At 42.8% G+C, this 13,026-nt stretch overlaps 1 protein-coding gene across 3 annotated transcripts in view; it reads left to right on the top strand.

Moving 5' to 3' along the window:
* Positions 1-13,026, top strand: part of LOC311508545 (ELKS/Rab6-interacting/CAST family member 1-like) — a 133,395-nt gene that overhangs the window by 23,993 nt on the left and 96,376 nt on the right. For all 3 annotated transcript variants that reach the window (XM_084573355.1, XM_084573356.1, XM_084573354.1), the window contains exons 5-8: positions 7,496-7,746; positions 7,828-7,999; positions 10,757-10,831; positions 11,028-11,183. In XM_084573355.1, the coding sequence (XP_084429481.1) occupies positions 7,496-7,746; positions 7,828-7,999; positions 10,757-10,831; positions 11,028-11,183 (654 nt within the window). The remainder of the gene's footprint in view (positions 1-7,495; positions 7,747-7,827; positions 8,000-10,756; positions 10,832-11,027; positions 11,184-13,026) is intronic.

Here is a 13,026-nt window from a genome sequence, read left to right as displayed (position 1 = left end):
TAGGTTTACAAGGGATCATTAGCGTGTCTTTCTTTCTGTAGATTTTTTTTATTTATTTATTTTTTTTCCCTTTTGCAGACGAAATCCAGTCATGCTCCGTTCTGAGCTCATGACGTGAATTCATTTGTTTAATGTGCAACTATGCAGCTGCACTAACATATCCAGCGGATCTTATTCCGTCTAAACCAAACTAAACTTTGTATTTGCTCGGAGCCCATTTTAAACCGTAATGTTTATGATGTATTATCTCGATCTGGCTGCAGTCTCATGTTTTATAAGAGGTCAGAATTATTGTTGCAGTGAACTGAGTACAGGCCACAATGGTTTCAGCTTAAATTCAAATATTTTCTCCAATCATATTGCTTAAATCATGCAAACTCTCCCACTTGATTACACACATTAAGACAATTCCTTTGTATATTTCAAGGTTTTTAGACATTAAAGGTTTAGACTTGCAAAAAAGGTGACATCTAGCTGAATATGCACCCCACATAGCAGAGACATGTGGGCCAGATCTGGCTTGAAGCCGGCACAGGTGGCGTTCACTCGGCACTGGCATACGGCATGTGAGCCGGACATGGCACAGATGCGGCAAAGGCGGCACTGTCTTGACTCCGGCAGACAGATGTGGGCCACTTGTGGAGTGCCGAATTCGGCCCACATATCAGCTTAGACCTCTGGGCCACATATGTGAGGCCGGACTCATGCCACCCTTAAAGTTATTTTTCGATATTTTTGAGTGAGTTGTTTAACATCACAGATTTAATAAAAATAAATAAGTAAATTAAATATTATTATGATATATTGTCGATGTCAATCAATGTCAACTATCACAATATCGTTCTTGTCGAAACAGGACAGATGTCTCAGTTGATCTGAAAATTTAAAGTTAAACTTTGCAACAGCGGCCTTTCAACGGTCAGCCAGCTATCCACTTTTTAAATTCATCAGCCACTCAACGGAAGTAACGTAACCGTCCAGGTGACTGACGCGACCGACGTCACTGTGGACGGAGCTGATGGCTGCTCGTGCACTCCGGTGAGACGGACAACAAAGACGTGGTGAGTGAAATACATCAGTTTTATGTTTACGATAACGTTTGTTTTTGAGACAATGCGCTAGCCGTTGGTATACAAAGACAATGTCTAGAGTCTAGCCTGAATGTTAACAAGGGGCGCTAACGTTTAGCTATGTGGCTAACGGTTAGCTATGTGGCTAACGCGTGGTTAGCGTTAGCTAACGATTACCGTTAGCCTAAAATGCGGCTCAGGAAAGGATGCACTGCTCTGTTTTGCTGTTAAACTATCATATCCGTTTTGAATAAATTATATAGACGAACTTAACACAGCAGATGTTTTGCCGAAGGGGTCGTTTTCTTTTTTTTTTTTCACGTTTTTTCCGGCTAGTTAAACATTAGTGCTACTACCATAGCTTCTGCTAGCTGACCGTTGGCGTGTTTTTTCCGCTGGCAATTGCAGATATATCGTGCTTCAATACAAAAATAGCGTTTAAAAAGGCAACTGTGGACTTGTAGAGTTTTATTTATGTATGTGTTATGTGTTTTCATTTTATTTATTTTTTGGAAGACGCTTCACAACTCATCCGAGTAGCTTCTTCAGTTCTAGGGGACTGGTGTGAAGTTTGAGGTTTAGGAACTTAGACTGAAACTATTGTTTGTAAACAACCATAAAACGGGTCAGTTTGAATGTTGTTTACAAACCTACAGACTCTATTTTTAAGAATCTTAGAGTTATTTTTATTGATTACATACTGATACTGACTACTCAGTTTGTGTAACACTGTAAGTCCTTGTTTTGTACATAAATTAAACCAAGCAGATGTAGGAAAACACTTATCTGAATATTGTCATCACTATCAGTTTTAATATAATTACTGTAGCCATATTACCTAATGATACATAAATGTTAATTTCCAATCATTTGTGCTTTGTGTGTATGTTTCAGCTGCTGTTGGTGTAACTGACTAACATCTGGGGCCACAGACCAGGAAATAGACTGGACCATCAAAAGATGTTTACATCTCTCTCCAGGTAGAGATGGTGGCAGACTGAAGAGGATGAAGAGGAAGCAGGAAATGGACAGCACCATATCTTAAACTCGTGCTGAGAGTGGGGAGAATCCAGTTTTCTCTCTACTGCCGTCAGGTCGGTGTTTCCGATGCCTGAAAGGCTGAAGAACAGTTTCTATCCACATGCCATCCGCCTGCTCAACTCTGAACCTTAACCAGACTTATACCACTGCACTTTACTCACATAACTGCTCAATAAAGTAAATGTGTGTGTATATATACAATCTACCCCCCCTCTAAGTTTACACTTGAGTTTTACCATCTATATTTTATTCTATATTCTGTTTACAGTCTATATTTTATTCTATTTTTATCGGTGAACATTTACACTTGTATTGTTTACCTTGTGTGTTAAGGAATTTACAATTACTACTGTTTTACTGTAGTACTCTTTTTTTTTTTTTTTTTTTGTACTACTGGCTGCAGGTACAAGAATACATTTCACTATGCATTGTACTATATATATCTGTGTATGTGACAAATACAATCTTAAACCTTTATGGACATGTCTCGAATCACAAATGTACAGTTTTTAAATTTGTTAAATGTTTGTTAAATGTACTGTGTTGACATGACTAAAAAAAATAAACATTTGCTTATAATACTGTACTTGTTTATATATATATATATATATATATATATATATATATATATGAATAAATATGGCACATAAATATAGTGGCTGAGTTAAGGCTGACATCAGGAACCACTTCTGAAAATGGTTTGGCCCACCTTAGGGCCAGCTCTGGTTGAAGTGTGGCTGAGATGTGGGCCTTATCTGGCACACATGTTGGATGCCGGATGTGGCCCACATAAGGGCCGGAATTCTTTCAGGCATGTGGGCCGAGTGCAAGTGGGAGGTGTGGCCCAGAGGTGGGCCACATCAGTTTTGCTATGTGGGACGGATAAGCATGCATTTCTGTTTAATTTTGCCATGTCTTAGGCATAAAATGTTTATATATTCAAGGCCATGAATGATATATGAACATATCTCTCTTTAGAAACCCTCAGAATATAGACGGGAATAAAAGAAAATTATGTAAGTGCTGCTAAAGAGCAGGTTTCTGGCTCAAAGTAGGAAAAAATGTAAGATTTGATTGGAAACCACTATTTACAGTCTAAAAAAGTAGAACTGATAACTTTTAAATGTGAAACTGAGATAGTATCTAATTAAATATGTGTCAGTTTTCATAGATTTCCAGCATCCTACAGATGTGTAGTAAAATAAACACCTGAATGTGTCACATGGACGTTCTCTTTCACCGCTCACGACGCCGGAAGCGAAAGAGAGACTAAAACGTCGAAGTCACGCCTTGAAGCAGAGCGGAGAAAGCCGCACTTAAGCTCTGACATGTTTAAGAGGCGGCTGTAAAATAAGGTTCCTGACGAATGCATTTGTCAGCTGGTCACTGAAGTGCATGTTAAAGCGGTCATGATGACTTCTACTTAGACAGCGTTTACGGGAACTGACCGCTCGTACGGTATGCTGATACTTTTGTAGTCCGCCGTCTTTCTGTTCAGCATCATACGTGTAGCTAATACTTAAATAATAGGTCTGTTAATTAAGTTTCTAATAATAAAATCTCAATTTACACTGATCAGGCATAATATTAACAGGAGAAGTCAATAACATTGACCATCTTGTGACAATTAAATGTTCTTCTGGTAAACTTTTAGACCTGGCATTCATTCATGTGGATGTTACTTAGACATGTAGCACCCACCTAGACCAGACCAGACACCCCCATCCCATAGCAATGATACTCCTTGATGGTAGCAGCCAACCAAGCCAAGGTGTTGACCTGGCCTCCAAATTCACTAGATCCCAAACTGATCAAGTATCTGCGCGATGATCCACAGAGGGCCCTCCCCTCAGCCCATAGGACCCAAAGGCCCCTAATAACAACACATAATAATAACATGTTATAAATGTCGAGTGTGTGTTTGCGTGTCTGTGTTAGTTTGGGCTTGTGAAGCCCCCCCTTCCCCTTCCCCTCCCCTCCTCTCCGCTCTCCGGTCCCCTGTGGAATCAGGAAGTGTCTGACAGGGTCAAAGGTGACGGCGCCAAAGACAACTCAGCAGAAACCGAGAAGAATAACAAAACTGGATTCTGAGCCACGCTCCGTCTCCCTCATAGCCAAACACAATTATCGCACTGTTTTCTGTCTTTTCCTCACTCCGTCCTCCTTATCTCTCCCTCTCTGTTTGTGTTATTTTCTTCTTGCTTCCTATATTTCCCCTCCCTTCTTCCTCTCTCTCTCTCTCTCTCTCTCTCGCGGTCTGGCATTTCTCAGCTCCACATTCCAGCCATGTGAGAGTGTGTGTGTGTGTGTGTGTGTGTGTGTGTGTGTGTGCTGGGAAGGAGGACAGGCATGAATCCGAGCACGAGTCCTTTATATTTAACCTTTTGAAGTCGTGTGTGTTGTTGAGTCTGTATTTGCTTGACTTCATGCAGAAGCACGATGATTTGCATTTGTGCGAGGCCTCATCCGTGTGTGTGTGTGTGTGTGTGTGTGTGTGTGTGTAGCTCTGACATACTTACGACGCTTGATATGAGTGTGTATCGTACAGTTCATATTATTTTAATGAGTGTAGCCGTGTGTATTCATGTGTGTTTCCCGCTGTCTAACCGAATGTCTGCTTTCTAGATTGTTAGATATTAAAAATATACATGTGTGGTTTGATGAGAACTGAGAACAGATTGTGTTTTTTCAGACTTATTTCATTCAAATGGTCGTTTAATTAGCGTCTAATCAGTCAATTAACTTTTAAGCATTTAATCAGTGTTGAGAATAGTTAAGGATTATTTTTTTTTTATTGCCTGGGTGGGTCACTGTTTGCATGTCTGAGGAAGGACTCATAGTTGGCATGGAGACAAGTGGATTGAACCAGAGAAAGAATATTTAAGCGAAGGAAAGGGATGCTTTCAATCGCTGTGTGTCTTCTGGGAAGTCCATCCCTGAAGTGTCCCAGATGTATGTGTGTCTGTGTGTCTCTAGGTGTGTGTGTTGGGAGCTATTGTATGAGTCAGCAAACCAACCCACAAATACTCCCAGCGATACAATAAAGGCAGGAAATTATTAAGACGATAAAAATGTAAGACAAAGCAGCAGAGGCGATTCTTTATAACTATCTGCTGCTTTTGCCGTTCATATCTAATGATTGTTTTTCCTCTGCCTCCTCTCTCATCCGTCTCTTTCCTTCTCCCTTTAATCTCCTTCCTTTCCTCGTCAGCGCTGATTAACGATAGCTGCAGGGGGAGCGATAGCATCTCTGCCTTTTTTAACCTCCCAACTTTCTTGTTTTGTCGCCCGCTCTCATTCTCGCGCTCTTCTCCCAGAACTCTGCTACCTGCGTTTATTTATTTTTAATCTCTGGAAATACTCTGTTCAGGTTGAGCGTGACGCATTTTTGAAATAAGCTTGGGGACATCATCGCGTCTTCGCACACTTATGCACACTCATGCACACTCATAATGGACTGTGCTTTTGTCTGACTCAGGGCTCAAGTCGTGTCACGTCTTCCTCAGCAGTGATGCCTGTGATACTTACCTGCCAGGGCTCTTTTGTAACAGGGATGACACACATATGCTGCCTCTGTCCTATTCAGTCTGTATCACACAAGTTCAAGGACTCAATGACAGGGTCTCACCCAAAAGAGAATACCTCTACACAAGTGCTTTTTGGGATTTGAGTTCTGTAAAGCTCCATGTGTTGATTGCATTGGGTTCGTTTAAGTTCATGATGTTAAGACTGAGACCAGTTTAAGACGCTACCAAAAGAGTAGTGTTGTGTAGAGCCGCGCCAGTTTGTGTCGAAAGGCGCCAGTTGAAGTGGTTTCTGTATCTGATGAGGATGTCTCCTGTGCTCCTCCTCTTGGAGGTTTACCGGAAACAGCCATCAGGGAGGAATCCCCCGGGTCACCCCAACCCCCCACCACCACACTGGCTGCGCCCTGCTCCAGAATTTGCTGGATTTACTGTATATCTCAACTGACCTGGGAACGCCTCGGGATTTATCACGAAGAACTAGAATGTGTTGCTAGTGGAAGAGACTTTTGGATTACCATGCTTAGGATGTATGAATGGATGCATTAATAGAATGAATGGATGGATTTATGAATGGATGACTGGATGGGTTTATGACTCAATGGATGGATGATGGATTGATGGATGGATGGCTGTATGACTGGATGGATGGATGATGGATGCATGAATGGCTGGATGAGTGGATGCATGATAGATGGATTGATGGATGAATGGATGACGTATGCATGGATGCATGGATGGATGATGGATGGATGGATGGATAGATAGATAGATGGATGACGTATGCATGGATGGATGGAATGGGTGGATGACGTATGCATGGATGGATGGATGGATGGATGGATGGATGGATGCATTGATGAATAGATGATGGATGGATGGAAGTACAGTGAGGACATGTTTTACTGTAAAAACTGAATCTGCCCCAACATTTCTGGTCGGTTTATTATTCATAAGGCTTCCAGTCCCAGATCTCCACAAAGAAACTATAAACCTTTGCAAAGAAGCGACATCCCATTGTCTGATTCAAGTTTATTCTCAGGTTTTTCTATTTATCACCTAATCTTCCAAAGATCTCAACTTCTCAAGGGGTTGAAATTAAAATCGGTCACAGATTAAAGGATTTATTACTGGTCAGAATTAACTATTTAAACCACACTTTAAAAGGTTGAGACTTAAAATATTTTATTTTTTAGGAATAAATCCAGTTTCCCTCCAAGCAAAAATACACTTGATTTCTGCAATTTTTCCCTATAGTAGGATAAGAAATACCTTACTGGCCAAGTAAACCATCACCACTATTCCCTATGCTCTGCTGCTAAGTGTCCTTTTTGTCTCGTCAGACAAAAGCATATAAGTATGAGTAAAAATAAATCAATTTGGCCTTGCGCTCTGCCAACATTCGACTAATATGTGTCCCCAGAGTCTGAACAGTGTTGGACAGGAAAGCTTTTAAATATACCGCCCCCTTTTCCTGGAATAATGTTCAGAGAGACGTGGAATTGTCACAACTGGTTACTGGGGTGGATCAGAAACAGTGATTGTAGTCAGAGATTTTAATCTCAATGGAGCCTTTACCTGGTTAAATAAAAGATATGATTAAAAATGACAGGATGAGCTCAGCCGGCTAAAGTGTCCTCTCACTGTGAACTATACCTCAGCTTGGCCTGGTGATTCCCACGTGGGCCCCAGGTCAGCAGGGAGATGCTGTATAATCCCTGCAACATGTTCTGTTGTGAGGCCAGAAGTGGCTGCCAGTGCCACATTTCGCTCTTCTGTTTCATTGCTCAGCATAACAGGTCTTCACAATTTCTTCTGCAGTGTCCCTACATCCACACTGTCTTCTCTGTGTCCCACCAGCATCTCCAGTGCTCCATCCAGGCCTTACAAGATGAGCTCAGAATCCAGCGCGATCTCAACCAGCTCTTCCAGCCAGATTTCTCCGGCGGCCTCGGAAACCAGTCCATTCCCCCTCAAGAAATGACGGAGGAGAACTTCATGCGGCTCCACGGCGAGTACGAGCGGCAGGTCAAGGAGCTCTTCCTCCTGAGGAAGACCGTGGAGGAAATGGAGCTGAGGATAGACACGCAGAAACACACGCTAACTGCCAGGTGACGATCGGCAGCCGCGCGACTTCAATGTTTGCGTTTGGTCAGTGATTTATTAATCTATTCTTTGTTCTCGTCTAACAGGGACGAGTCGATAAAGAAGTTGCTGGAAATGTTGCAGAGCAAAGGCCTGTCGTCACGGGCAACCGAAGAGGACCACGAGCGGACGAGACGACTGGCCGACGCCGAGATGACCATCCACCAGCTGGAGGGCCTGCTGGAGCAAAAAGACAAGGAGATGCTGCAGCTCAGAGAGGTGTGTGATCAGCAAAAGAGAAACAATGTGCGGTCAAATAATCCCGTGTGTGCAGGGGTGTGTCTTTGTGCACTGCCAGATGTGAAAGTGTTTTTATATCCAGGCCTTGGCCGCTTCCACTCAGTTTAATACAACACAGACACAAATAAATGGAAATAAATAGGAATCCACCCTGTATCTGCAAAAACTGTTCATTCATCAAGTTGTTCTTGTTTTATACAACACCTCCCCCTAGTGGCAAGATGTAGATAGTGAACTGCAATATAAGCTTTTCATACGTTTATTTCAAAATATTCATCATGCATATTGATTTGCTTCACATGTGCATGCCTCACAAGAACAAATCTGTATCAGAAATATTCATTCTTCATTTTTCTGTAACTGCTTGTCCTCTGCTTGGAGGGTTGTGGGGGGACTGGAGCCTATCCCTGCTGTCATTGGGTGTCGCAGGGCTAACACAGAGAGACAGACAGATGACCATTCACAGTCACGCCTACGGCCAATTTAGAATCACCAATTAACCTAACGAGCATGTCTTTGGACAGTGAGAGGAAGCTGGAGTACCCGGAGAGAACCCACGCAGACACGGGGAGATATGTGGCAGTCGGGAAGCATTTATTAATCAGAAAATATTTAAAACATTACTAGGGGATATAGTTACACTCACTAGAGTCACATATTTCTTCACATTGCGTCAGCGTGGTAGACAATCTCTGTTTTGTTTTGTTTTTTGACACTGTTAAATACAAAACAGAAAGCATCCCTGGAGAAACCCAATAAGGTTATGCAGTATTTTAAAGATTTTAAATGTGTCTGTTAAGTATTTGTCTTGATAACTTCCTGCTGTGCTGCTGACACTTTTTCTTTTTAGAACATTTCATTAATTAAAAAGCTAGTCCTCGCAACTTCCTATAGCAATATTTTTAACTCTTTAATAATGCTCCTAATGGAGACTGAGTGGTTTTGCAGTTATTAAAAGTGAAATACCTTTACAGAAGCACACACGAAATCTGTGAGGATGCTAACCTATGTCCACATCGAGCACGCATCTGTCCTAATGACTAGTAAATCTTCTGTGCATTGTAAAGCGAGCACATAGAGGCTTCCTCGATTCTGCTTCTCTAGGCATTAGAGAGAAGTTGTGCAAAGACACCACCCGTTACAGTTTGCTTTCTGCAGCTCAGTTTCTCAGGTGGCTGTACGCCGTGGCACGTCTAATGCAGCTGCAGCCTCTGCTTCTCTCCGTTAAACTTCTTGCTGCCCTCGTCTTGCATAAAAGAAAGTTAGAGAGAGAAATCCACGCTGAACCAGCTTGTAGGTCAATGAACAAATGATTGCAGGTTCCCAGAAGAACAGCTGCTTTTTGTAGCTGAGTCTCAGAGAAACAGAGACCATTAAAAGAAAAACTGTTGCTGTTAAAGCTATGTTTTTAATTTGGATCAATATGCCGTGGATAAGGCTGAAAATCTTTTAAGCAGCATCTGCTTTATAAGAGCTGAGCCCAGAGCATACCTGTAACGCTCTCCAGGGTTACCAAGCAAGATTGTGTGTGTTAGTGTGTGCTCATGGGTATTCATAGCATTCTTGCATGTGCCTCTAGCTATGGCACCCTACTATCCCTATTCACATATGTGTTTTTATGCTTCCTGGCTTATGCATTAGCGGTCTTTGTTCGCCTCGAAGTGTGTTGCCTCCAAAGAAAAGAAAAGCAGTGATGCGTTGACTCCTATGTTCTCCCCTTTGCTTTCACTACCCCCCCTTCGCTTACACTCAGTCCTTTCTCTTTTTGTGCCTTTACAACCACCACTACACTTCTTCTTCTTCTTCCTCCACTGCCCCTTTGCTCTCACTTCATTTGCGTAGTGAGTTGTGGTGTGGTAACAACTCCCAGACGGATGGGATTTCGTTTTGTTTTGCTCAGTAAATTAGGGGTAGTTAAAATTAGTTTGGGGATTTTCTTAGGAAAAGATTTCGAGATTTCTTGTAGATTTAATTTTTCTGCTGTGGGAGATTGAGGCTTGCATGCTGTAGTTAGATTTTTGAATATCAGAAGACATGAGACTGAATTTCTTCATCTGAACTGAATCTTTTTTATTTAATTTGCACTTTTAAACCAGTTTACATTTCCTTTAAGCCCACAGACAGTGAAGCTATGGAGCTAATTCATTGAATTAACTCGTCAGGTTTGATCGCTCGTTCACATTTGAGGCCGAAACTGTCGCAGTTTGAACGATGTGGGAAACCCGGATCGACCCAAGGAAGCTAAAAGCCAGCTCTTCTGCTAGAGGGAAACAGCTCCCTGCCTCCCCCTACATTCCCATCTCTCCCTCTTTTCCCGTTTCTCCTTCCATCCCTATCCCACCTCCTTTCCACGTGTCTCCCCCCTTCCAACCCTCTCCTCCCTTCTCCCCGTCACGCCCTCCCCAACTCCGCTCCTCTCCCTCCTTCCCCGCCCCTTCCCCTCCCTTCCACCGCCACACCATCCACCCCGCTGTCCCCCCGTCCTCCTGTCCTCCCCACTTTCCCTCTTTCGTTGTCGCCTCTTCGGTCCATCCGTCCCTCCATCCTTCCCTCCAGCACTCACCATCCTTCCCTGCTCCGGCTCCACGGCCTACACCCACCATTCAGCCCTCTCTCCACCAGTTCCCAGCTGTTTTTGTTTCCCCTCCGGGCCCACGTCCTTCTTCTCCCTCACTCCATCCCTCTATGTCTCCCACGTTGTCGTCTTCTGACCATCGTGGTTTCTGTGTCTCTCAGGAGCTGCACAGGAGATACGAAGCAGCTCCAGAGTCCACAAAAACCAAGGCCCTGCAGACAGTCATCGAAATGAAGGTAAACATTTAAGTTTATTCAGACAATGCCTTTCTTCAGCAGTTGTTCCTTTACCTTTCATGTGAGCTTTGCTATCGTTGCCAGCCCTGCTCATCATTCTGAAACGCCACAGTGATATGCAGGTCGTTAATTATGCTCCAGGAAGGTAGGGCGTCAAGCTTGATCTCCTCACATGTGCGTGTTCGTGTCCCGCCAGGATGCAAAAATCAGCTCGCTGGAGCGTGGCATGAGGGAGATGGAGGAGGAGGTGATGATGCTCAAGTCCAACGGAGCTCTGAGCAGCGAGGAACGGGAGGAGGAGATCAAACAGATGGAGGTCTACAGATCCCACTCCAAGTTCATGAAGAACAAGGTGATGGATGCACGCACGCACACTAACATAGGATGCATTTGGACATAGGCATCAATCAGCACATTCAGTTTGAAATAACAAAGTGGACATGACATTCTTTCCAGCTTTAATCTGAGTAGTGTTGCATCAACACTATAAAAAGACTTCTTGGGCTATGAACCTTTTGACACTGTTAAAATAGCCGGAGTGGAAAATCTATCAAACCCTCGGCCACTAAATGTTTTCTCGGCTGTTGTGGTTCTGAATTGATTGAGAGAGATATAATGAGGACACCGTGTAAGCGTAGAAGATAATTATGCTTTAAAATAATAACTGAAAACCTCTGACATCTGATATCGTATCAGATGCAGTTGGTTTGCCAGAAAAAACAGCAACTCTGCACAGGAAAAGTAGAAAATGCCTTACGTCCTGGTCAGCTGGAGAGCACAGGACTTTAGATGGCCAGAAAATCCATTTAATGGTGAAGGAAAACCACTTGATGACTCACATTAAGTCACAGTACGAACGCTCTCCATGACCTCAGATGATTGACCACAACATGCAAACCCTTGGTAAGCCTCAACAAAAACAACAAGATCTGGTAGCGGCATGCAAACCCAGACTCCTGGAACAGATACGTATGTACTGATGGAATTAAGTCAGCCTCTATGAAGTGGGAAGAGGAGAGTGCAGGACAAAACGGCCTCCTAGTCTGTCAAACGTGGTGGTAGTTCTGTAATGGTCAAGGGTTAAAAACTGCAGTTCTCCTATTGGCCACTTGAGGGTGGCTCAAAAAGTCAATACCTGCAGACCTTCATGTCTTTAAAGCTCGTCACAACTGCATTGGGGCCGAAACAAACTCACCTGTTCAACTTATTATCAAGGCTGAAGGTTTTGTGTAATTTCCAGAGGTTGATAGTCCACCACAACTCCACTCACACTCCTCGTCTTTAACAAGGTTTTAGAATTAGCTGGAAGTTAAGATTGGAGCCACGATTGGAGTCACCACCCTGGGCTTCAAAAATGCTCTTCAAGAAACCTGTGGATGAAGTCACGGAGCGTTTGTCAGTGTTTATGACTTGCAAAAAAAAAAGAGATTTTTAGGATGAGGAGTTGGAATATATAGGCCAAGTGAGTATTTCTGGTCTCAATCGAACAGCAGACAAGAGACAGAGAGACGCCACATTATGCTGGTGATGATGTTGTTTGACGTCATTGTGATCAGTCAGTTGTAAAAGTCCTACACCCTTTTTCTACGTTGATGTAAACCTACTCAAATTAAAGCAGAGACTTGACAATTTAATGCGTCATTTTAGTTCCGATTGAATGTGCTGAGGAACATAAATTGCGTTCCTGTTCCAGTTATGTCTGTCTGCATTGTACAGGCTTGTCTCTGTGTTTTGGAAGGTTTCAGCAAGAAAAGTGTCTCTGGGAGCCACGCTCATTAAAACAGCAAATTCACTGCTTGTGTCTTGTGGGGTAAAGCAATTCGGTGGACTTGTTAAAGTTGAAATGTGTTTGTTTTTGGTCTCTGGTGGGTTTGTGTCTCGCATTTATTTTTATGGTGCCTTTTCAATCTTTGATTTCGTCCCTGCATTCTTTCAGGGATACACTAAATGCCTTACATTCCTGTTTTTTAAAAAAACGGCATCAGCTTAAAATGCATTTAAAGGCCTATCCTGAGTCATGGCTTTTAAGATAAGATAAGATTATGCTTTATTTATGCCACAGTGACAAATTACCACGTCTTTCTTAGCATAACTTAGATGGTGCTTTTGTGTTTAATTCCATAGTTGAGGTCTCAAAGAGAAGTGTGTTTGGAGGCGTACCTGCTTTGATTTACATTCTCGGGTTTTTAGTCAGA

Source organism: Chelon labrosus, assembly GCF_963514085.1.
Source record: "Chelon labrosus genome assembly, chromosome: 23".
NCBI classification, from domain to species: Eukaryota; Metazoa; Chordata; class Actinopteri; order Mugiliformes; family Mugilidae; genus Chelon; species Chelon labrosus.
The sequence above is the reverse complement of the archived record's forward strand: the minus strand, read 5'-3'. Positions and strand labels throughout refer to the sequence as shown.